The following is a 24,188-nucleotide window of genomic DNA, read 5'->3' as shown; positions in this document are numbered from 1 at the left end:
AATAGTTTTAAAAAAAATAGTCTTGAAAGCCGAAAAAAAAATTAATTTTAACCCTTTCAATTCTCTAGACAAACTATTATGTCAAAAACATTTGCTCCATATGGCTACACGTACTATTCAATTTATGTTATTAATATTTTTTCTAATATTATCATTTGCCGGTAACTGTACAATTTTAGCAAACCCTGGCTCGCATTATTTTAAACTTAAATAATTAGACCATATAGATCTCAATATTTAAATTTAAATTTAAAAAATAAATGAAAAGTACGTAGCGTACACAGGCTGCAGAGAATTATAAGTAGTGTGGCAGTGAAATGTTAAACCATGTGAAAACAAATCACAATTACAAAAACGTAAATACTTTTTGACGAATTGAGTATTATAAAATAATCACCTTGTAATTAGACATCAAATAGTATTAGAGCTTAGGCACCGGTTTTTTGAATGAATAATAACAAACACAATAATATGATTATAAGCCAAATTGAATTTTAAATTAGAAATTCAACAAAAAAAAAAACATTAGAGAATTCGAACTCATCGTTCTAACCAGACTAGTAATCCGAAATATCACCGAGATCTCACTAATTTTTTCAATGCCCAGACAAAGGGCTCTAAATCTCTATCACTCACTTGGGGTCCTGCAACTTTCCCAATACTCTACTAAGTTTTACTGCAAAGCACAAGCTCCTCCCTAATTGATCGGCCTGCAAATCTCTCGGTAAGGGCCAGAAAATCGACTCTCAGCTGCCGATTCGATGTTACCTCCAACCTCCAGAACACACTTTATATAATATTCAGGGGCAGATTTGTCCTATCGAAAAATCTAGAACTTTCCCGTTGGGTCAGACTTTGTGTGGGCCACTTGATTAATATTTATGATTAGACTTTTTTGTGTGAAATTCCGTTTTATAAATACAATATTATGTTTGTTGGTACTTGTCGACATTTAAATCAACTCAATTAAACAAAGATGATGAATGTATACAATTCGACCCGTTCACAAAAAACCACTTTTTCAGCAATTTAAAAATATAATATTACTTAATACTCGAACTGATTAAGTATGGTTGGATGAGTGTGGAGAGAAGGTTCATAAAAAATGATCATAAAATAAAATATATTTTAGATTTAGCGTGTTTGTTATTCAGATAGTTTTAAAAATGATTTTCCGGAAAATAATTTTTTATGTACTTTGCTTTAAACTAAAAAACTTTAACAGGGATATTACTACTTATATGTGGTATGTCTATAATCTGCAAAGTTATTCAATTTTGGTTTAAGTTGCAATAACATTAAAAATTCATTACTGTTGATTCATATGGACAAATATAATAATTTAATGACAACGAATAAATATAAGGTCCATATCGATGAAAAAATAAAATTCTAGGGAAGAAAAAAACTTGTGATATTCAATGCTCTTACGTTTTAATGGGGTATAAGTTTTGTAACGCATATACACCTTAACTATATTGTTTTTATAAGGGTCTAACTCAAGCCAAGCTTTTAACTATTATTTCTATTGCTTAAGGTTTTTTATTTTGCACTAGTTTAAATATTTATTTTAAAACTTTATAGTTGGCGGCTCGTGAATACTCAATTTCAATTGTAAAAGTTATTAAAAGTGGCTTGAGAAATTCGTCGAGTAAAGATAATTCAAAAGCTTCTATCCTTATGGCTTTCAACAAAAGAGCCAAAATCTAACAATATCATAATATGTCTGCTATGTATAACAAATGAAAAGTCAAAGTAAATTACTTCACATGGACCCGAGCTATAAAGTGTCAGAAATCTTAAAAGTAAACTTTTTGATATAATAATTTTGCATTGAATTAATGAATTTGAGTTAAACAATTTTAAACTAATTTACTGCATAGATTTTATACTGGATTCGTTACTTTTTGTTTAAGACCAAAATATGAACAATCGAATATTTGTTGGTACCTACAAAAGTACCTACATAAAAACACCACATTTAAAAATTAATTTTGGTAATTAGAGCCACTTTAAAATAAATAATAATAATTGTTTTTTAAACGTTTTAATATGTACTTTAAATAATTCATCAATCAAGTCCATTTTAATTGACATATTTCAAGAAATTCACTAAGACATACAGAAAGAAAAAAAATGTAAATTAATTATAGATATTTTATGTACAAATTAGTAAAAATTAGTGAGTAATTAATAAAATACTTTAAAAAAAAAACAGAAATATTATATTTCACTAACCAATTATTTGTTACGTAAATTTATTAGGTAAATTGCAATAATTTAAATTAAAAATGTGGAGAAAATTAAATTGATGATCTTGGTCCATAACTCTAAATGAACCTCCAACCTGCAGCCCACAAAACTCGTACAACTCAACCGTAAAACACTAAATTCTAGACTCCACCTCCTAAGCCACTCTAGAAATCCAAACACTCCCTATCTAATAAAATCGCCATAATATACAAGATAATAATTCGACCAGTTACAGTACGTATTCAGTTATGGAGTTCTAATAATAAAACGCTTCAGACGATTTTCCTCGGTATTTCACAAACAAAAATCTTCACAAAGACCTAAAAATTCGTACCCTCGATCAATCGGTCAAATCATATTACTTTAAATTTCATACCAACTTAAACTCTCACTAACCCAGTAATCGAATAACAATCTTCCTCCATTTCAATTCCCGTTAATGATGTACTACTCAGAAGACTCGAAAGATGACCTACTAAGATGAAAAAAAAAACACACTCATCAATAGCACCTGCCTAAAAAGTACCGGGTTAGATGGCACTGCAAAGTGACAAAAAAGGAAAAAAGAAAGATGTGGTTCCATCCCATTATTGTTATGTTTTGGTAAAGTTTGCACAGACAATTGAGTGCATATAGTGGGTAATAAAAAAATTAGTACCGTCTCCCGGCCGCAGGGAGAAAAATCGTCGAGAAATCGGATTTTCCGGAGATTGGGTTTCAATTAAAAACGTCAAAATTGGCGATGCGAATTGCTGCGAATCAGTTGTAAATCAGTTGGCACCGACTTTGAGTCGATAGCTTAAAACGGGGGGGGGGGGGGCTAATTTCACGTACGTGGCCCAAGCCCGTTACTTAAATTAACATCAATTATTACAGTTGAAGTGTAGGTACAATATACGGCCGTGATGCTTGTGACAATAATATATTATTATATTATTATTCTGTCAACACGTCTTGTATATAAAATAAAAAAAATTTAACTACATAGTTATCACTAGTGTATACTACTTACTTATACATAATGAAATATACGATATAATACATATTATACTAAGCGTGCGTTTGCATTACAATCGACAACGGCTGTGCATATACAATCAGAATTTGTACAATACTATATTACAATAACTACATATTATACAATACACACACATAAAATAGATTTACTGATACTCACATTTCACTCCTGAAATTTGCATGAAAAAAAGAAAGAAAAGAGAAAAAACGGATTAGCATCATAATAATAATAATAATAATAATAATAATAATATATAGTTGTAATATTATAGTAATAACAATATAACGACAAATAACAGCAATAATAATAATATAGTATACGTAAACGCGCACAATGCGACGTTTAATTGTTAATGGTTGCAATATGGCTTGTATGATATATGACGAAAGGTACCTTGTACAATGTACCTATATATATATTTAATGATATTAATGTTATGCACGGGAATAGGTGGAGCTCGCGGTGTACGACTTCGCGCCCATACAGGAATGCTTTTCTATGTGCTTCCTGCAGACACATTTGGAAAATACTGTTATCCGACGATCTGCGGTGTGCGTATGTATATTAGGTTTGACTATATATATAGGTATGACCTACGGGCTACGACCTATATATAGTATAGGTGGGTTAGGCACCGGCGCACCGCGTATTGTGTATACACCGTCTGTGCTCAAGTCTATACATGGGTGGGGAGGGGGGAGGGTATCCACCCAACCGATACATTTTCCTTTGACAATCAGCCGATTCGAGTGGTGATTTTTTAGAAAACATGTCAAACACGCTTTGAAAGCGTATTTTCAAATGCATGAGATTTGTTTTTATGAAGCGTCCGGCGGCTGTAAAAACTTCTGTTATAAGACGAGCACCTCCATTTTTTGTCGAAAATTATTCAGTAGATTATTTTTTTGAACATTTTGAAGTAGGTACTCAATTTAAAATTCAAACGAGTAGAGTAGTTAAAATATTTGTTCTAAGGATAACAGTCCACGAAAATGATCTTACAAAAATATAAAATAGACCTAATATTGGAACTAGTATAATAAAATATAGTAGAGCCATTTTTACAAAAAACATTATCAATGTGAATAGATTAGTATAAATGACTAAAATGTTCAAGTCACCATACCCCCCCCCCCCCCCCATCTTATGAGCCTAATACCGTGGACCCTTTATCCTTGGTTAAGTAACTCAAAAATTACTCCAGCGAATTTTGATTCAGAAAGGTAAGTCAATTTTAATTGTGAAAATATGAAAAGGCGGGTTATCGTTTGAGAAACAAAAGCTTATGTATCTCCACATAACACTCGCGTTATGTGGCACGAAAAGATTTTTAAAAACTGCCTCGTCGAAGAAAAAATGAGGTGAGAATGTGCTTGGTGATTCGCCCTGTATAGAATGTGTTCGAGCAAAGCAAACACAAGTTGGCCGTAGGTAGATAGGTACATGTTATACTTAAGTCTGCGCATAGAGCGCCTATCGTCATAACCATCATCGTTTTCGGTCGGTTTTAAAAGAAAATTACTCGTATAGTCGGGGTGTATAAAATCACTATGATTATTTATAACGACGACGTGTGTGCGAAGGCTGCTACAGCAGCGCCACGGTGGACACGGGGGAGGGGGGTATTTTTTTCCCCGTAAAGAAGGGTGCTCGTAAATGTTTGCCCAGAACAATATTTTCCAAGTACACTTTTGGCTCGCGACTCATGAACCGGCCAGCGACGAGGTATACCGCAGCTACCCACCGCGGTATACCAGTACCCACGAAAAATATTGTTATATTATTTACTCGCCAAACTCGACATGATTTAATATGATATAATATAATAATAATATATTATTATATCCTTGGCGAGCATGCCAAATTCGTCGTATCTACATATACACCATCGTCCCTATCATAGGCAGGTATGGGTATTGGGTGCATAATATTCAAATTTTAAACCCCTCGCCACCGCCGCACACTCGCGAGAGATCGTACTCTACATAGACGGCGGAAAAAAATCAATAATTCATAATATAATTTATACATCTGTTTGAATCCAGCACAATATGTACCTACCGACCTATACACATGAGCTTTATGTATATATTATACGGAATATTTCCGGCGACGGAGAACTACATATTATTATACAGACAAACGAATTTTCATACATTCATATATTTCGTACAATATATAGTATTATATTATTCTTATTGTGTACGCATCGTATTCGGCTTTCGAATTATATACCTACTCGCCGCCGAGCCTTAAACGCACACAATATACCTATACCGGCTATACCTACAACGTAATACGATTTTCTATGTTTTCTTTTCTATGATGTTCTTTCGTCGTCGTTATTATTATTACTTCGATATGGTTATCCCGACGAGAAGACAAACACGATATTATAATATTCGAATGATGCAACCGGACGATGCACTGCGCGGAAAAAAACTCATCATAACTATATTATTGGGTAGGTACCAGCTGCTACTGCAGAATATTATATTGGTAGTTAATAATTAATAAGAAACAAAAAACACCAACAATTAGTAATGAACGACAATTATATTATGTTGTACAGATGAACACTACGAGGAATCAAATATTATATGAATTAAATGAAAAATCTTACATAAAATAATGTATTTATTCAATTTTAATGTTGTAATTTGTCATTAAATTTATATTTCATGAGCTTAATTTTTTAGTTTGTGAAATAAAAAAAATTGTTAGTTACTAATCAATTATGTATCATATGGTTGTTAGCCTACAGTAGGTACATATAAAAATGTGTAGTGCAAATTTTTAAGGGGCTAACTTCCGGTTATAGTGACACGTCACGGGATATCATATAGAATAATATGCCAACTAATTGCGCCTATCGGTTATTATTATGACGTCCCAATATACGTCTAATGACCAGTGAGTACGTTTATTTTTGGTAGATTTAGGCAGATATAGCATATCGATAATGCCCACGCTACGTACGAGGTCCACTTTATTGACGGAGTATGACGATAATAAAATATCTCAAGACGATGAAAAATATTAAATTATGCGGCTGGTATTGGCAGATATGAGACCAAAAAACAAATTTTTTAAAGTAAAAATGAAAACACTACCCGATTTTATAAAAAAAATTACACATCGCGTACATCGTGCAATGTGCACTTACAAATAATTAAGTTAGTAACAGCTGATTAATATAATTATGTACGACAAGTAAAAATTACACAGTGAAAGCAATTATAATTACACGTTATTAAGACATATACTGGTAGTTAAAATTAATTTACACAAAGATGTCTCGATGATTGGCTCTTTCAATCGACCCTCGAGCTGTGTAACAACCACATTTTTCTAATAATAAAAATTTGTTTTGTATAAAAAAATTGAAAAAACTATCAGTTATATGTAGGGCAGGGATGTCGTAGGTAGCAGTAAAAAAATTGTAAAACAGATTGTAGTAGGTATACTATTAAAAAATACCAAAAATTGCGCTTAAAGCTAACAACGTTTCGTTTTAAATATTTTCGATACATTGTTATTAATTCTTTATTTTACTTTACGGTACACAGTATCCTTCTAAAAAATATTAAATTAAAAATAACTTTACATGTCTTTTATTTTTAACCATCTTTTTTATTGTTCTGATTAATAAAACATTTCACATTTTATTGCAACAATCAAAACTACTAACTTCAACATGATTTAATAACTTTTTTGTACTACTAATGTGTGTTTTTAATTTTCATATTCGAACTTTGTGCGATTTAGAGCTAATAAGTAAGACTCTAAACTAAAATTACTTGAACAAAATTGAAAAATAGTTCAAAATGTTTTATAAACGAGTAAATTCAATAATAGATTCAATAAAATTGAAAAAATTCCACTTTAATTGTTTAGCTAAGTATATTAATTCTTTATATTGTATGGAATGCATTTAAAACTGACTTGGTGGTAAATTGGGAAAACAGTCGAAGAAAATTGACAAATGCAACAACATTCTTACATCCAAGCTCTATAGTTATACATACTTACAATTGTTTTTACAGGGTCATTTTTATTTTTCGTGTATTCGTCAACTTTGACTATAACTCAAGTCGTGAACTCATCTTTTCGGAACGTGTTTAGAGTAAAAGCTCGAATAGAATACTTGTGGTGTTCAGCTATATTACCGAGTACAAACAGTAAATCCTAGAAGCACCGACTTTGGAAAAACCTAGATTTACCTAGTGATCGGGCATTTACAGTATAACATAATATTATAAGGCGTGGTTGGAATGTCTTTTGTGATGTACATATTTTGATTATTTAATGTACCTATATATACCCATACTGCAACTTTTGGATTTTTTAATAACATTTTTTTGAACCCCAGCCGCAGTAGTCGTGAATTCACTAGTATCATGTCGGTTATTGTAGGTATTGTATGCTCTCTCTGTATTCCCAGGTCCCTCGCGAACGGCATAGGTTACATGTATACATTATACTATCACATCTGCGACATCCGCTATTAAATAAATTTATATTATAATATACCTATACATATATATGTACCCTGTGGTCAATATCCTATGCAAGAATGGCGAGCTTTAAGCTACCCTTGCCCGTCTGTGCAGTTTCAGCCTGTCCCGAGGAGATTCAATTTTATACACGCGAAAGGGTAGTAGAAAGAAAATATAATAATAATGTTTCGAGTGTTTGCTTATTGCGATACACGCACACACACACTCACACATTACTAATATAAATATATAAATATATAATAGAACTTGAGCGTAGACTGTTCGGAATAAAAGTAATAATATTAAAAAATGACAATATCCGATCGGATGAGGTACCTATACATAGTACAGCATTTTGTTCGTCCACAAAGTCTAACGACGTCAAAGTCGAATATACATTTGCCGAGCATGCGATGTTCACCCCAATTTTTTCATAATATTATACAATATTGTTTTATTAACATTCTGATTTTTAATTTTGGTATTATATCGTTTGATCGATACACACGAATATTTAAATTTTTTAAAAGCCGTTCAAAGATGACGGTATCCTGCAGTAGCGAAACAAGCATCTTTTTTCCTGCAACGATAAGAACCACCCTTTTTTGTTGTTCTGTAAACGGTTAAGCCGATTATATTTTATTTTATTTTTAAATGCTGATGTACATAAATTGAACGAGCAGTTTCTGAATTATTAAACTTTAAAATGTACTAAATAATCCTCAATCTTTTAGTCGTCAATAAAATGATTTTACATAAAACACAATATACACCTAGTCCAGCAGTTCTTTGTACAAATATGGAAAATGTTTACAAATTGTATATGAAATGTTCATTGTTCGATATTAATTACTATAATTTCAAAAAGCTCTGTCGCCTATACCTTCTACACCATCAGCAAGGACCTAGGTATTATCCTTAGAGCACAAAAACAAATACTATCCGTTTGGATTTCGATTGTCAAAAACAAATTTAATAAGTTTACTATACACTCCTCGAGAATTCTATTTTGGATAAAATCCTCTGGACAAAAGTACCAGCGCGTTTGACGAATTATCCGGCAGCATACCATACGCTCAGCGAGCCGAATGGAGTTCGGCCGCCTACACCATAAGTACACGAACTGTAATTGTATATTACGAGTATAATATTATTCCCGTGCACACGGCGAGCGGTTCTGTGCGGAGTTTTAGCCGTTTTCCAACACACAAACGCTCATCGGCGTGGGTTTGCAGAGTCCTTGCAGAATGTGTGTGTATATATTTATATATAATATTATGTCGCAGGAGTCGTCGGACACAGGCGGCAGCCGTAAGTCGGGACCCGAAAAGTTTTCGGATTAAATGCGAAATACACTGGCGTTCGCGAATAGAGAGTGTACGATGATATTTATTATATATATATATATATATATATAATGTAATGCGTGTGTGTGTGTTAGTGTAGTTATATAAGCTGTAGCAAAGCAACGCGAGGAGTGGAAAAACATGGCATTGATGTTGGGGGGAGGGGGGGGTGTTCGGACGACGGCGGGGCCGGGGAGTCGGCGACATTCCGAGCGAGTTAATAAGATACAAATGGAATTCCGTTTTCCCGGTTCGACTTATTGTAGTAGCACTGTATATTATACATTTTGTACGTATGTATAATACGAGCTAACGAGAAAAATTCACTTTGAAAGTTATCGACACGGAACGTGACCGAAAATAAATAATGAAACAAACCGAGAGCGAGCGTATTACTGCGTAGGCACAGAATATTATTATTGGTGTGAATAAGTGCTGTAGAACTTCGGCAGTAGTAGTAGTAGTAGTAGTAGTAGTAGTAGTAGTAGTAGTAGTAGACAGTAGTAGTAGTAGTAGAAGTAGTTGTATATAGTAGTGCTGCAGGTGGTGTGCATAATAGAATTTGTATAAATATTCGCGCAACGAGCCGCTATATAGTTACTTTCGTATTGTATATACGCGAACAAACATAATATTATATATATATATATATATATAAATATTAAATAGGACTTAAGGTTGTTAAATTTGTTTCTCCTTTTTATTCGCTTAGCTTCGCGCAAAGGCGCTACAGACCTTCCACATAGGCACCGACACCGCACACGTATAACGGGTGTACAAAAGTAGTATTATTATTATTTATTAAAAAAATAATAATAATAATGATAATATACACGTCGAAAAACTTTAAACGAGTTGTCACAAGACCGTACAGCGTAGGTGGGTCTAACCTACCTACCTGCCTACCTATATATATATATATAATATAATATTATTATTACAGAGTGAAATGCTCATATAACCTAAAATATTGTTATTGTCAGAAACAGAGACGTATTTATGGGCGGCTGGGTGTGCGGGAGGTGTTGCAGGAGAGGCGACCACCCTAGGCGGCAATTTTATACTTGACTGGTATGTTTGTGATTTTATCTAATATATATATATGTAGTTGTTTTTTGTTTCAGTAACAAAAATATATTGTATAACTATTGTAATAATGCGTTGTCGGAAAACTTTTTTTTCGTTATCGCGCTTCGACGAACCGCGTGTCCTGCAGCAGCCAGCAGCGAGCGACCGCGATCACGTTTTTCGACAACGCAATTTAGAAATTTAAAAGTATAGGCCAAGGGTGAGTGGGGTCAGGATGAGAGGGAGGATTGGTCGGGTACTTGGGGGGGGAGGGGGGTATGAAAAAAGCACCGTGGCGTGAAAGTCTTGAATACCAGCAGCACAACAACGACTCTGCTGCAGCGGGTCGGAAACTTTTGTGAAATCGTTTACCGCAAAACGAAAAAGAAAACTCTTGCCGCGGGGGGTGCCAAAATATTATACATTGTAATATATATGTCCATCAGCAATAATATTAAATGGACCGTCGCGACTTAGGTGGGACGCAGTGATGCGGGGGGGGGGGGTGCATTCGTACACGATCCATCAGGTCACCCATCGCGCTGCTGCTGAAAGCACAAATATTATAATGTATATAATATATACGACCAGTGCCGTCGCTACAATATTCGCGCCCCGAGCGAAACTGCACCTCCCACTCACACCAGTAATCAATTACAATTTTATTTGAGGAGCCCTTGCCGTTCGTCATAATAAACTATATAGTGAAGTCTGAGACTATAATCAACTCTTTGAACATTTTAAGCCTTAATTAACTCTTTGAAAAAGGCACGAACAGTATTCTATTACATTATAAAAAACTAGTTGTTTCGTAAATTTACATTGTCATTAAAATAGTTAGTTTTGTTCATTGCACTTGTTTTGTGATTGGTTGTTATCAATTGAAGTGTATTATTGCGGTATATTGTTGATAAATTGAACGTAATTTCAGTACTGTATTTTTTGACTATTTCTAATAATATATTTAGTAAATTTTAACATAAACAGTTTCAAACTTTCAATTATTTTTCATTTGTAACAAAAGATTCATAATATAAATAATATACGACTTTGTACTCTGCAGTGTTATTAGCGTTCAAATGCTCTTTTTAAAAATGGAAGCTATATTACCGGCTTCAAATCTCCCCATTACCGATGAGAACAGTATTAGCAATCTAGTTTGTTCTGTGCAATAAAATCTCGGTGATCATTATATTTCATTGATAGCCTGATAAACTGTGATTAGTGATTTAAAGAAAATGGAAAGAACAAAAAGTGTAATAATTCTCCCGTGATACACTACTTTATAGTCCTTCTCCATCAGTTGTATTATACTCGTCAAACATTGATGGCTGTGATAGGTAATATACGAATTTGAATTACAATAATTCAGTGCTCCTCAACATTTTTTGTCATGGGGCTCCCTAATTTTAATTTAAAACCACCCCCTTAACTTCTAGAATTATTTTTTAATTATAGTTACTAAGAACCTGAAAAAAAACCTTCGTTGCAAAAAAAGTTGCTACGGTAAGCAAAATCGTTAAAAAAAAAATAGGGAACTACCAACCTTTAAATAGTTAAAATAAAATAAATATTTCAAGGTCGCCTCCTTCTCGGTTTGAGAAGTTTCAATAATAATATGATTTTGGCGTGGTCTAAACTGTATATAATGCCTGCACATGACCGCTCACATTAAATATCAATCAAGTATATCCTAGGTACATAATAATAATAACGACGTAATTCGCTCATAGTAATTAGATACCTTTACTTTTACCCACCATAATATATGATGCTAAATTATTTTTTTCGATTACATCGTTTTTAGATCCTGAAAATTACTGGTGCAAGTTCGTTTAAAATATACATTTTAAGTGCCTACACACTCGGAACGTATGAAAAGCTGTCTCCAATAAAACACTGACAAACGCAGTTATTTCACTCACCCGTTCTAAAAGTCCAATAAATATTAAATATTCAATCGTAAACTTAATAGAATATAATTAAATCGAGTATCGCCAGGTAATTAAAGACTTGGAAATTTATAGGGTATGACGTATGTGGAATCCAAACTATCATTTAAGTTCCACCAATTTTGAATAAATCTTATTTTACAGTAATAGGTCAGGTTTTATTAATAGATAAAATATATTCAAAATTGTTAACGAACCTCAAGCTTAAAAGCTTATGTTGTTCCCCTGTGCGATCATCCCTGCATTTTGGATCCATAATTTGCAGGTCTTGAGACTTAATTGTCTATGCGTATTTAAAAAACCTCGAGCTAGTCAAATATACTCATTTTTAATAAGTATTGCTCGTGTCACAAATACACTTGTATTATATCCATAAATGAATGCATTAAGTTATCGATTGGTTCGAGGTTTCTCTAAAAGTCTAAACCTAAGAATTACAATAAGAATAAGACGACTTTCTGATATTTTATCTTTATAATCTATAAAATTAACACACTGACCTTATCAGCACGTAAACTAACTTTTTTCAATTTTTATAGTAATATATTTAAGTTTAATTGATGTTAAGAATTAATCCTTCTTATGTTTCAATTATTCTCATTTTCAAATAATAATTCTCAATTTAAGTTTTTGTATTTACAGTACCTACTTTGTAAAGTCAACACAAGTTCAATTGTTATACGTCTGTGTTTGTCGGTCTTTGTAGTTTATTATAAATTGTCAAAACCATACTATTCTATTGTAATATTCAAAAGGTTTCAGCCAGTTAAATTCCTTAATAAATAAAATATATAATACACGTGGACGTGGGTTATTTCAAAAGCTTATCGTACATTTATAATTACCAAACTGATAAACTATTACTATTATTATTTAGAGGAATAATCATCATCATATTATGTACATACCGATTAAAAATTTTAACGACGTATGTATTTTTTTTATGTGCTCATTATAATACACAAGCGACTTTAACGAGGTTTTAATAATACATAATATTTATTATATTTATAATTACCAATCGATCTTGACTTACAGGTGGTACAGTGGAATTACCGTTGTCGGTATTGATGTGTTATAATTATCATGAAATCCGAGGCGCAGATCGACTATTATTATAGCTGTTTTAGTTAAATAAATTACCACCTATTACACAAATGATGAAAGACGACATCGATTTTATAGAGTATCTCTGCAGGCATCCCTGTCTTTCGCTGTACCCACAGTTACAGTTAAGATGACATGTAAACCTAAATTATTTCGTGAGATTTAAATTTTTGAATATTGATGTATAAATATAGGATTCTGAATTTGAAATATTTTATACTTCCACTGTTCTTGTAATAATACTTCCATGAAATTATGAAAAATATATTATATTTTTATTTTAAAACAATTTTTTTGTATAAAATAATAATTATAAATTATATCATTGATTACACACAGAAAATATCGATAACAAATGACTTGTCAACCAAGGTTAACGAATTACTATGTTAATTGTTATAAAATATTATAGGTGAAATGGATATAAATATAGTATGTAGAATATTATAGAATAATATTCTATTATCATCAGTTTATATATAACTAATCAATTAGCTCTATCATTTGGCTATTATTTATTATACGACATTCAATACAATAAACCAACTTTTAAAAATTTAATTATTACTGCTAGTTAACTTTTATATTTAATTCACAATTTTTTATCACATAAATTACACGACATTTAAAAACCCTATGCAATATTAATATGTTATAAATATTTTTTTAACAATTGTAACTTTTTTAAGAAATAATATTTTAAAACAATGTTATACAATGCGGCGAGATGCCCCCCCCCCCCAAAAAAAAAAACGTGTACTCGTCTATATTATCTCGGTAATAGATGATATGGTGTTTCATATCTATAATTGCATTGCTCTAAAGTCAGTTGTATTATAAGGCCGATCTACGGGTCGGTGTATGGAAAATTGTAGGTGTAACGTTCTCTGAGTAATTTATTATTCAAACCGAAAACCTAAAAAGGAGACGAGCTTACTAAAAAGGGTAGAAAAATAATTCGATGATGGTACGCGCGTATTATAATAATATGGTTATTATATGAATAATTATTTTTGCCAAACCGTTCGAAGCGCGCTTTGCATAATAAGAATGTGTGTCGCGGCGGGTGTGGGCGAAAAATATTATTTTCACTTTTCACGGAAGACGACGATTTCGCTTACTTACTGTAATAAATTATTATACAACTCTATGCGTATATCCATTGCTGGAGATATTTTGATGAGCTCATATAAATCACATCATGAAATCGTATTTACAAATCGCGATTTGTTTGTTAAAAAAATGTATACATACGTATTAACCCCTCAAAATCGGTTTACTGCTGCTGCTGCTGCTGCTGCTGCAGCGGTTTAGTCGGTCGATATATATTCCGACTTAGCTCTACCCTACCTACCCAAACAAATAATTATTACCTATACCAAACGGTATCTTAACTACGGCTGGGATTCATCGTGTTCGACATGCGGTGGTTGCTCTAGCTGTTTCAATAAGCATTGTAAGCGTATAAATAATTATATCGCTGCGACCTATCTATAGATAGCTGGTAAATTTAAACTACCCATTCACCATTGCATTGCAATGTTTTTGGACGTGTACCTATGGAAACAAACCGCGAAAGCCGTGGCGCCACTGTGGTGTGGCTGAAAACTGCTACCTATATAAGTATGCCAAAATAATAATAATAAAAAACCGATTATTTCGACGTTTTTCCGTAGCTATATAATATAATAATAATACTATAGGTTATGGAAGGTTTTACTTTGTCGTTTATAACGATTATAACTCCTCTTCGACTTATAGGTATATGACTTGATCGTTACGCACACACACACATATATATAATGTATATACATATTATATTAAATCAACAATATATTATAAAAGGTAGTGTTGATATATTTTTAATTATAGGTACGGGCGACCGTATATTATTATGTAGGTACCTCATGGAATATAATATGTATATTATAATTATATTGTATTATATAGTCGAATAAAACTAAAGCCGCCAAGGTGACTTAAAAGCTTTCGACTTGGTCAGATCGATACGATTATTATAATATATACGCGGGACGTGATTGATGAATCACGCTTCATTATATTATTTCCTTTAACAATGAACTTATTCAAATTGTGTTTTTGGAATTTTTAAATATAATTAAGGACCGCATATTATTATTATTTATTTCCCAACTCTCGAGATCATTGCTGTACTACTGTTTATCAGTGTCGATACAAACTTTTGTTTCATTTAATGAAATAAGTCAGAGAGTTTATGTTTACGATTCGGTATCATAAAGTCTAGCATAAGAAAAAATTGCACATTCTATTATTATTTTTACTATCATCCATTTAATTATTTAGTTTAATTTAGTCATATGTATACACTGTGACTCCTTACACCACCGCACAAGCATAGCCTTAAGGTGCAGGTAATTGTCATTCTTTCTTTAATATTTTGTATCATTATTGGTCATCAAATAATACGTTTTTCAAATCAAAAAATATACCAAAATTTCAAACATTTATAGTAAATACTTTTTTTATTTACCAGTGATTATTAGGATACAAAAAACTTCAAAACTCGATTTTCACAAAATCATCAATTTTTAATCACTACATTACAATGTACTCACAGTGCGATGTGTGTAACGTGCACTGTAATACTGAAAAATTATTAATAGGTACCCCCCTGTAAAAGAATAAAAGTTTAATTTCAGTAAAACTGCCTCCATATATAAAGACGTCTACGGTCTTAACACGTTTTCTTTGATTGGTACTACACGACGTCGCTCTATTCCTCTATAAGCATACCGGTATTATAAGTGTGTTTACCGACACTGTTGAGCAAATATTTTTGAACCTGAAAAATTGACCTAAATCCAATTAAATATTATGCTCACGCGTTCGAAAAACATAATATTATTTTCTTCGAATAAATTGCCTGCAGCTGTGCAATGATGAGCTTTCGAATAAAGACGGAAGTTGGGTATCGTATTGGCCGACCGTGCGCGCGTAAGCCGTTTTACGGTGGGCAAATAATAATATTATATACCATCATGTCCGTTTCAAATGTGACAACCATCATACTGTTATTATTATTATACCTAGGTATATTATTTTTTTACAGAAGGTACTATAATATCATGTTCTCCGATGGTGTATAATATTTCGTCTTATTATAAAGTTATACAAGCCGCGCGAGTACAATGGAAACGAAAAAAAAAGAAAACCATATATTATACGAATATTGTACGATATTGAATTCGAGCAGTATGTGCGCCCGAGTTCACGGCGGCGGCGGTGTTATGTTTTGTGGAATTAGATTTACATGGCTTCACAATAATATAATTTCCCGAACACTAGTAATAGTCATACACTGTCAAACTGTTGAACGTTTCAGTTTTCTTATTATTATTGTTATTATGATATACGTCGTATAATAATTAAATAATAATAATACGCTCAGCTATGTACTGCGGCGAACGGTTTTAGTTCAAAGACCGGAAGTATAGTCTTCCGCAGAAGACTATGCACGTGCGTGATTTTATCCAGAAATCGTTTCCAGTCGCAGCTGCAGGACGCAGCATATCGGGTCCAGTAGTTATAATATTCGTTTTAAAATTATTAAGTATTTATAAGTTAAAGATATATCATAAAATAATTATTTACAATTTTTTTGGATTTTTATAACTCTTAAACCTAGCCGGATATAGCTGATACGGTAATAGTTCATTTTCTACAGCGAATAATTTCAAATGGGTCGCCGAAAAATTAATATTATCACTTATTGTTGTTAATATAATAAGGTATTATAGCGATACGAGTAAAAATAAATAAACTAAGAGTTATTATATTATATAGTTTCTCATAGTAGTGATAATTGAAAAAATTAAGAAGCGAGTGTGGGTGGGTAGTCTCCCGTTGAACATTATTTTCAAAAAAAAAAAAAAAATAGTAATAAAAATTTTCTGGTATACTACGGCGCACGGTTTCAGTTCTAAGACCGGAAGTCCTCAGCAGTAAAACTACACATGTATAATATTATTTAGAAACCGTTTTCAATCGTGGCATAGATGCTATTAAATTTTGTTTTACGGTTTGCCCCTTTTCGTGAATAGTTTTGAATGATTAACTGAAAAATCAAAATTTATATCATATATAGCTATTGTTATTAAAATAATAAGATTAAAAATCAATTAATTGAGAGTACTTAATTATATGTATAGTTTCTGTTAGTCGTAGTTATTGAAAAAAATATGAGTTGGGGAGGGTGGGTAGTTCCACATTCAACATTGTTTTCAAAAAGATCATACGAAAAATTAAGTAAATACCTTAGGTCATCAACACAATGCAAATGTTGAGAACCGCTTAAATCTAACCGATTTAATAAGTAATAACTTAACTACGCGTACAGTTAAATTAAGTATTTATATAGTAATGACTTACTAATACTTATCTCTTTCCAATTACACAAAGTTAAAACTCAAACTCGTGCTTCGTACAGTACATGTTATTGTGTCATGCATAGGTATATAAGAGCACAACTAATTCATTATTTATTTGTTTTTGATTACTGTATCTTACACAAAGACAAACAAAATAAAATATATTTGTGGATTTAACAATATCTAGATGATGCAAACGCGTAATATATTAAGACAAATTGTTTAGTTATAATTAAAAAAAAATAATAATTAACTTGCGTGATCCACACGGCTATACATAAAATAAAATAAAATTTTCTTAACAGAGACGTGCGTATGCATATATTTTTAATCCGTAGTTATTATTAATTAATAATTAATAAAAATAAACTTTTAGAGTAGGTATATTAATTAGGTATAAGTAATTTTGTCTTACTATTAAATAAAATTAGATATGTAACTATTATTATTTGTATGTATACACATTTAACTTTCTCCGCATTGACTTAACTTAACTCGAGTGATTTTTTTCGTTAATACTTAGGTATTGTAGCCCTGCACTATGGGATTTTCGTTTAAGTAATCTTCTGATATGCGCTGCGATTATTTTCTAAGACGGTTCTCGTTTCAAAAAAAAAACTACAATTATGTTTTAATCTCAGACTCCGATGCCGGAGCAGACTATAATAATTGTTTGACGATCTTAACGAAGAATGTAGACGGTTTATATAGAAGTGTATATCAACAACAATGAACGTTTAAAGTTTTCGAAAAAGGGAATGCTGAGCGAAGCCAGTGCAAATAATTTTTTAATCAGGGTTTTAATATTTGAACAGCAAAAACTCGCTCATCCTGTAAACTTTAAATCCTTTAATAAATGATAAACTGCTTGTTAAATATTTCATACTGTATATACATTTTGAGTCGGAATTTGAAGAAAAATTTGAAGTTGCCATTTTAGATGTATTTTAAAAGAAACTTAAAAGAAATAAATAATTTACATCAGCGCGTAAGTTGAAAAAAAAACAATTTACTTACCTACATAGTATTGCAAATCAATGGGTTGGGCGAAAAGACTTTTTGTAGTATTCATTAATAATAAGTAATTAAGGCAAATCGTTTTCGGAATAATTAATCAATTTATATTAGTAGCGTTGCAGAAATCGAAAAAAATCGAATTAAAATACGTTTTTAAACATTAATTTATTTATTTCGTGAATTTTGAAAAATAGTCACAACAATAGTGAATCGACCAAGTCGCGATTATAACGCTGTAATATAGAAATCTGCACATATTTCACAGTCGAATTAAAATATACTCTCGGGAAAAAAGAACTAATCGGCAAGTCTTGTTATAACGATCCGAGGGCACGTAGGTGTACAGGGTATTGTAAAAAAGCCTGACAAAAAAAAAATTGATAGTATTTAAACTTATGACAAATATTATTAAAATAATATGGATAGTAAATAATTCAAGAAATAGATTTAATAATTATTTCCCTGGAATTCCCAAGAAGAAAATCTTGAAAAAAGTTATTACGTTTTAAATTAATCTAAGTACTCCAAATTTGCCCTCCGTGTGGAGTCAAACTGACTATCAAACATTTTTCAACAGAATACCTCGTGTACGAAGAGTTTGGGGAAAAAAGCCAACCCATCAGAGTATACGATTCCACATCACTTATTCCCAGGGTTCACTAAGTCATAGTAGTCGACACCATCGTCTAGTCAAAATTAATAAACAAATTGTAAAACTAATTAATGTATACAAGATTTATTATCTTCTATTGCATATTGTGAATATTGCAAATATTTGTTGTAATTCACAATGGCCTTTGATGCCGAGGCTTAATTGAATTTATCCAAAAAAATTGAATTTAGCTTAGAATTTAAAATGTTTAGCTAGTATTCAAAAATAATAACAAAAAAAATGTTCATATCATCTATATTGATTAGAACAAAAGTTTCAAAATTTGTCGGGTGTTTCTGTAATACTATGTATGTATAGGTATTATAATAAAACTAGGTATACTACGTACCTGTTACATTAAACACTAATATAATATATCTGTTGCCTACATCTATTATCCGTATACCACAAGCTAAGTATATACCAATTACCCGAAGCGATATGTCGATAATCACTGCTAGATGTACCTATAATATTGCGCCGCAAGTATATATGGGTTCCTTATAATAAATAATATTATAATCCGCCGCTGCGGTGAGTACCTAACCATCACACGACTTGTTTAAAAATTAATCAAGTAAATAAAACGTCGAACGAGGTTTTTTAAAAGATAAAAACATAAGATTTATTATTAGACAATCGTTATTATGTTATTATTATTAATATAAAACGTCGGTGGCAGACGTCCGGGCGAGACGTGTATGTGACACATCGACAAGACGCCTAATGTAAATATAATAAATTACATAGTAAATTTATTGATGGGATTTTTATGCATTAAAAATCTCAGAAAATGCACTTAAAAAATACAAAAATTACTGTAAATGAATTGAAAAAAATCATTTTGCATACAAAATATATTACAACAACTGTATTCATTTACTGATTTATGATTATTAAACAGAAAATGTAGCGATTCTAAATATGCCACTTTAGTTTTACCGAAGCCGTAGCTTAGGTTTCGTCATATCTTGATAACTATTTGTCCGATAATATTACACGAATATTATGATATAGTGCCTACTTTATAATTTTTTATATCAATCATATGAAAATCATGTTGATGGGTAAGAATCTTAAAATAAAATTTCAAATTCATACTACCTACTCCGTTTCCAAAAATCAAAAAACTTGAAAAATGCAAAATAAACTTTCCTATTCTCATTAAAAAGTACATGAAGCAAATTTGTGACCATACGAGCATTGGTCAATAAGGTTTGGACAACAATGCAAAGTGCTGCATCGAAATCCCAGCCCCAATAATAACAATAATAATAATAATAATAATTTTATATTATTATAATATGATGCATGTTATGTGTCCCTCCCGAAAAACGACAAAAATGTAATTAAAAACAAAATATCATATTGTATATATGACACACAACACATTGCCGCACAAGAGTGCTATAATAATACATTAATACGATAGTGTAATTTAATGGTGTGGCGCCTGTTTAGGATTATTATTACTATTTTCGGTTTATTATTTTATGGAGGTTTTTTTTTAGACGTGTACGCTACTGGTTTTTGTATTGAATACTATCGAGTCTCCGACTGAACCTAGGTGGGTACTTGAAAAATCTTTAAAAGCCAGTCCTAAAATATTATTATTATTATTTTTACGATGGTCATATTTTACCGACTCCGTACATTATAATGCACCTATTACAGCGCACTTAAACACGCGGAGATATTGTTACGACGACGTATATTACACAACGGTTGTGAATTTAAATAATTTAACACGAAATAATGTATGATACGGTGGTATTATACGTCATTACAAACGGTATTAAGTTCGTTTTATGGCAGTTATTATTATTACTATTATCTATACCTATACAGTGAGGTACTATAATATAATATGGGAGAATCATAATTAAATACTCTTTTATACAAACAGTTTTTATTATTATTATTGCACACCGAGGTTTATTTCGAATGCACACAAAACGTTGTTATTGTATTAAAATGTATAAGGTATCCTTTTGTCGGTATATTTATTATGATATTATTATAATAGCCGGTAAATGCTGATATACGTATATATATATATATATATATATAAGTAGGTAAACCGATACGAAATTTATAAGTTCTTACACCGTTTTGTGTTCACGTGCGAATGCAACTGTGCATTAACGACGAATGGTAGCACAGAGACAAACGTATTTCATTGTAAACTATATTATATTATACACAACAGTAAGTTGTAAGTTGTAGTTGTACCGACGATTGCGAAAAGTCTTACAGTTTACCGATCGAAATTTAATGACTAAAAGTTTATAATATTATTATATTGTAAATAATAATTGTTGTTATTATTATCATTATTATTATAATACCCTCCGCTACAATAACCGACTACATTATTATCGAACAACAACAACTCACATATTATTAAAATACTCGAACCGTTCTCGCTGAAAATTATTATAACGACTACTGCACGGAGCTTTGCACCATGTTATCGAGTTTTCCTTTTTTTAAAAAAAAATATTTATTATTATATTTCATAAACAATACAGGTACCCAAGTATAATACGGTATTAATGCATAATATAATAGAGGTACACCCGCCGCCGATAAAAATGTATAACATGAATAATAACATTTTCATCGAAAATACAAATTCTCTGAAACTGCAGTGGAAGTATGCATGAATATTAAAAGCCGGCGTTGTACCTATAGGTAGAGATCAAAAACTCAAAGTAAATTTGTAAAATGAGATTACTAATTCGAGCGAAATAAAACATAATATTCTTTTAGTCTCGTCGATGCAATGTCGGGACGTATATAATAATATATAGTAGTATAAGTACCTCCCTATATACGTTCAAAGTCAGCTAATTATGATATAATTGAATAAATAATTTTGTCACCTACCCACCTACGCGCAGATAGGTACTTAGTTGAAATAAAAGTAAATTAAACATTAGTAGGTATAATATTGTAATTCCGCACTGCGATATTGTACGGCTAAAAAAGTCTATTATAATAATGTGCGTCACGACGACAAGGAGATGGGAAAAATTGAATTAAAAACGTTATTTTAATTATCTCTTTTTTTTTTGTATTATTATTTACAAAGGTTACCTAAGCATTTGTAAAAGTGACACACAGAATGAAAAAGATTATACAATTACGCAATCATTATATTAATGAAAAACAAATCCAATTATCATAACACTTAACTTCGTTACTTCGAAACGTATAACTTTTATATTATAATTTCGCATTCCATTCAGACAACAACGGCCGGCGCTCGCTTTATAATAAATCAAATCAAAATATGTAATTTCTATTTAAAACAGTGAATTAAATTTAAAAAATATAAAAAAAACGTTTCTCTGATGCCGCACTCGAGTGTTTCACGAAAACGTCTCTTACTAAAAAGAGTTGGGCGTAGAAAAAAAAAGTATAAAGTTACTTACTTCTAAACCTGCGCTGCCATTATATTATGCGACCGGATATTTTTCGTCTTTCTTGAAAAACCTTAATAGTTTCGTTTTGTTCGACACGTGCATTGTTTAGTTTGTTTTTTTCCTATTTTCAATACTATTCAATACTTATCGGCGGGACGAATGTAATTCACAATAATATTTTAATATTATATACATATATATATATATTATTATTATAGAGAGGTCCTATCGTACGCTGTCGCGGCAACAAAACAGTTCGATCTCTTCATATTTCAATGGTATAAAACACGACGATGGTATTATATATACGTAAACAAATTGTCAGAGACGTGCGCGCGTGCTGTTATTATTTATTATATGATATCGTGTTCTCGTCGAACATAGATATGATGATGAATGCGTCTGATCGTTTTTTTTCTATTATACGCGAAACGTACACTCCCCAAAGGTGGTATAGGTAGATCGGAGGAATGTAGACGAGTTTTGAAAAGTATATATAGGTACCGAGATGGGACGATAGAGGAAAATATCGCCGATTTTTCATCTGCAGCTATCGCGGTGTAGTTCGTATTATAAAGTGAAGAAAGTGATTTTTTCAAGAGGAAAATAGTTTGATTTAAGTTGTACAGAAAATTTCTCGATTTGACTTTATCGGCACACAACTCACCTTAAGTCTACCGGACACACAATAACTCGTGTAGGTAACCCCCAAAAAAAATCTCCCGGACACAAGTAGACACAACTCGTGTATGCTACCAGAAAAAAAACCTAAGGACATCACGACTCAGCGTTATTTTCTCGTCGACTCGCGAAAGTCTTAAAACGTCCCTAAAGCCCGGTTAGCGATATTATATATAGACACACAGGGGCATAGTGCTTTGTGTTGGATAAGGGGAAAGGATATTATATTATAATTTGTAAATTATGCGAGCAGGGACAAAACCGCTTTACCGCTTTAAAGTGCTTTATACGCACATAATATTATATGACGGGATGGGCATAATATCCACGATATAACGCGATAATAATAATAATAATATGAACTACTGATCGGCCAGATGTGCTGTGACCAGAGCTCTGCCCCATCAATTATATAATACTATTATCGTTATTGTACCTGGGTAGGCACTATTATTAGTGTGTCGTACACATATATTATACCTATATCTGGCTAGTGTCCATGAAATTATTTAATCACTTACTATTTGATACCTATGACGCGGTGTAGAGGTAGGTGTACAAGAATTCTCGGATAGTGTAATAATATATATAATATGACCGCTATGAGAATGCATTTGGCGTAGTTCTAGCACTGCTGCAGGATAACACATTTATCTCGTTCGGATGATAGTATCGCATCGCAATCGTGATCGCCCAAAAGAGAAATATACCGAAAAGAATAATCCGATGACGGCGGCGACGTAACAAACGTATAATAA

General features: G+C 31.8%; 1 protein-coding gene across 4 annotated transcripts in view; it reads right to left on the bottom strand.

Moving 5' to 3' along the window:
• The window catches only part of LOC111032815 (neural-cadherin), a 166,482-nt gene that overhangs the window by 60,542 nt on the left and 81,752 nt on the right, over nt 1-24,188 (bottom strand). For 3 of the 4 annotated variants that reach the window (XM_022313275.1, XM_022313273.1, XM_022313274.1), the window contains exon 3: nt 3,431-3,439. The exons of the other annotated variant lie outside the window; for it this stretch is intronic. In XM_022313275.1, the coding sequence (XP_022168967.1) occupies nt 3,431-3,439 (9 nt within the window). The remainder of the gene's footprint in view (nt 1-3,430; nt 3,440-24,188) is intronic. 4 annotated transcript variants of the gene reach the window in all.

The sequence above is a fragment of the Myzus persicae genome, unplaced genomic scaffold (genome assembly GCF_001856785.1).
Source record: "Myzus persicae strain clone G006 unplaced genomic scaffold, MPER_G0061.0, whole genome shotgun sequence".
Lineage (NCBI taxonomy): Eukaryota > Metazoa > Arthropoda > Insecta > Hemiptera > Aphididae > Myzus > Myzus persicae.
This window is presented reverse-complemented; position numbering and strand designations above follow the sequence as displayed.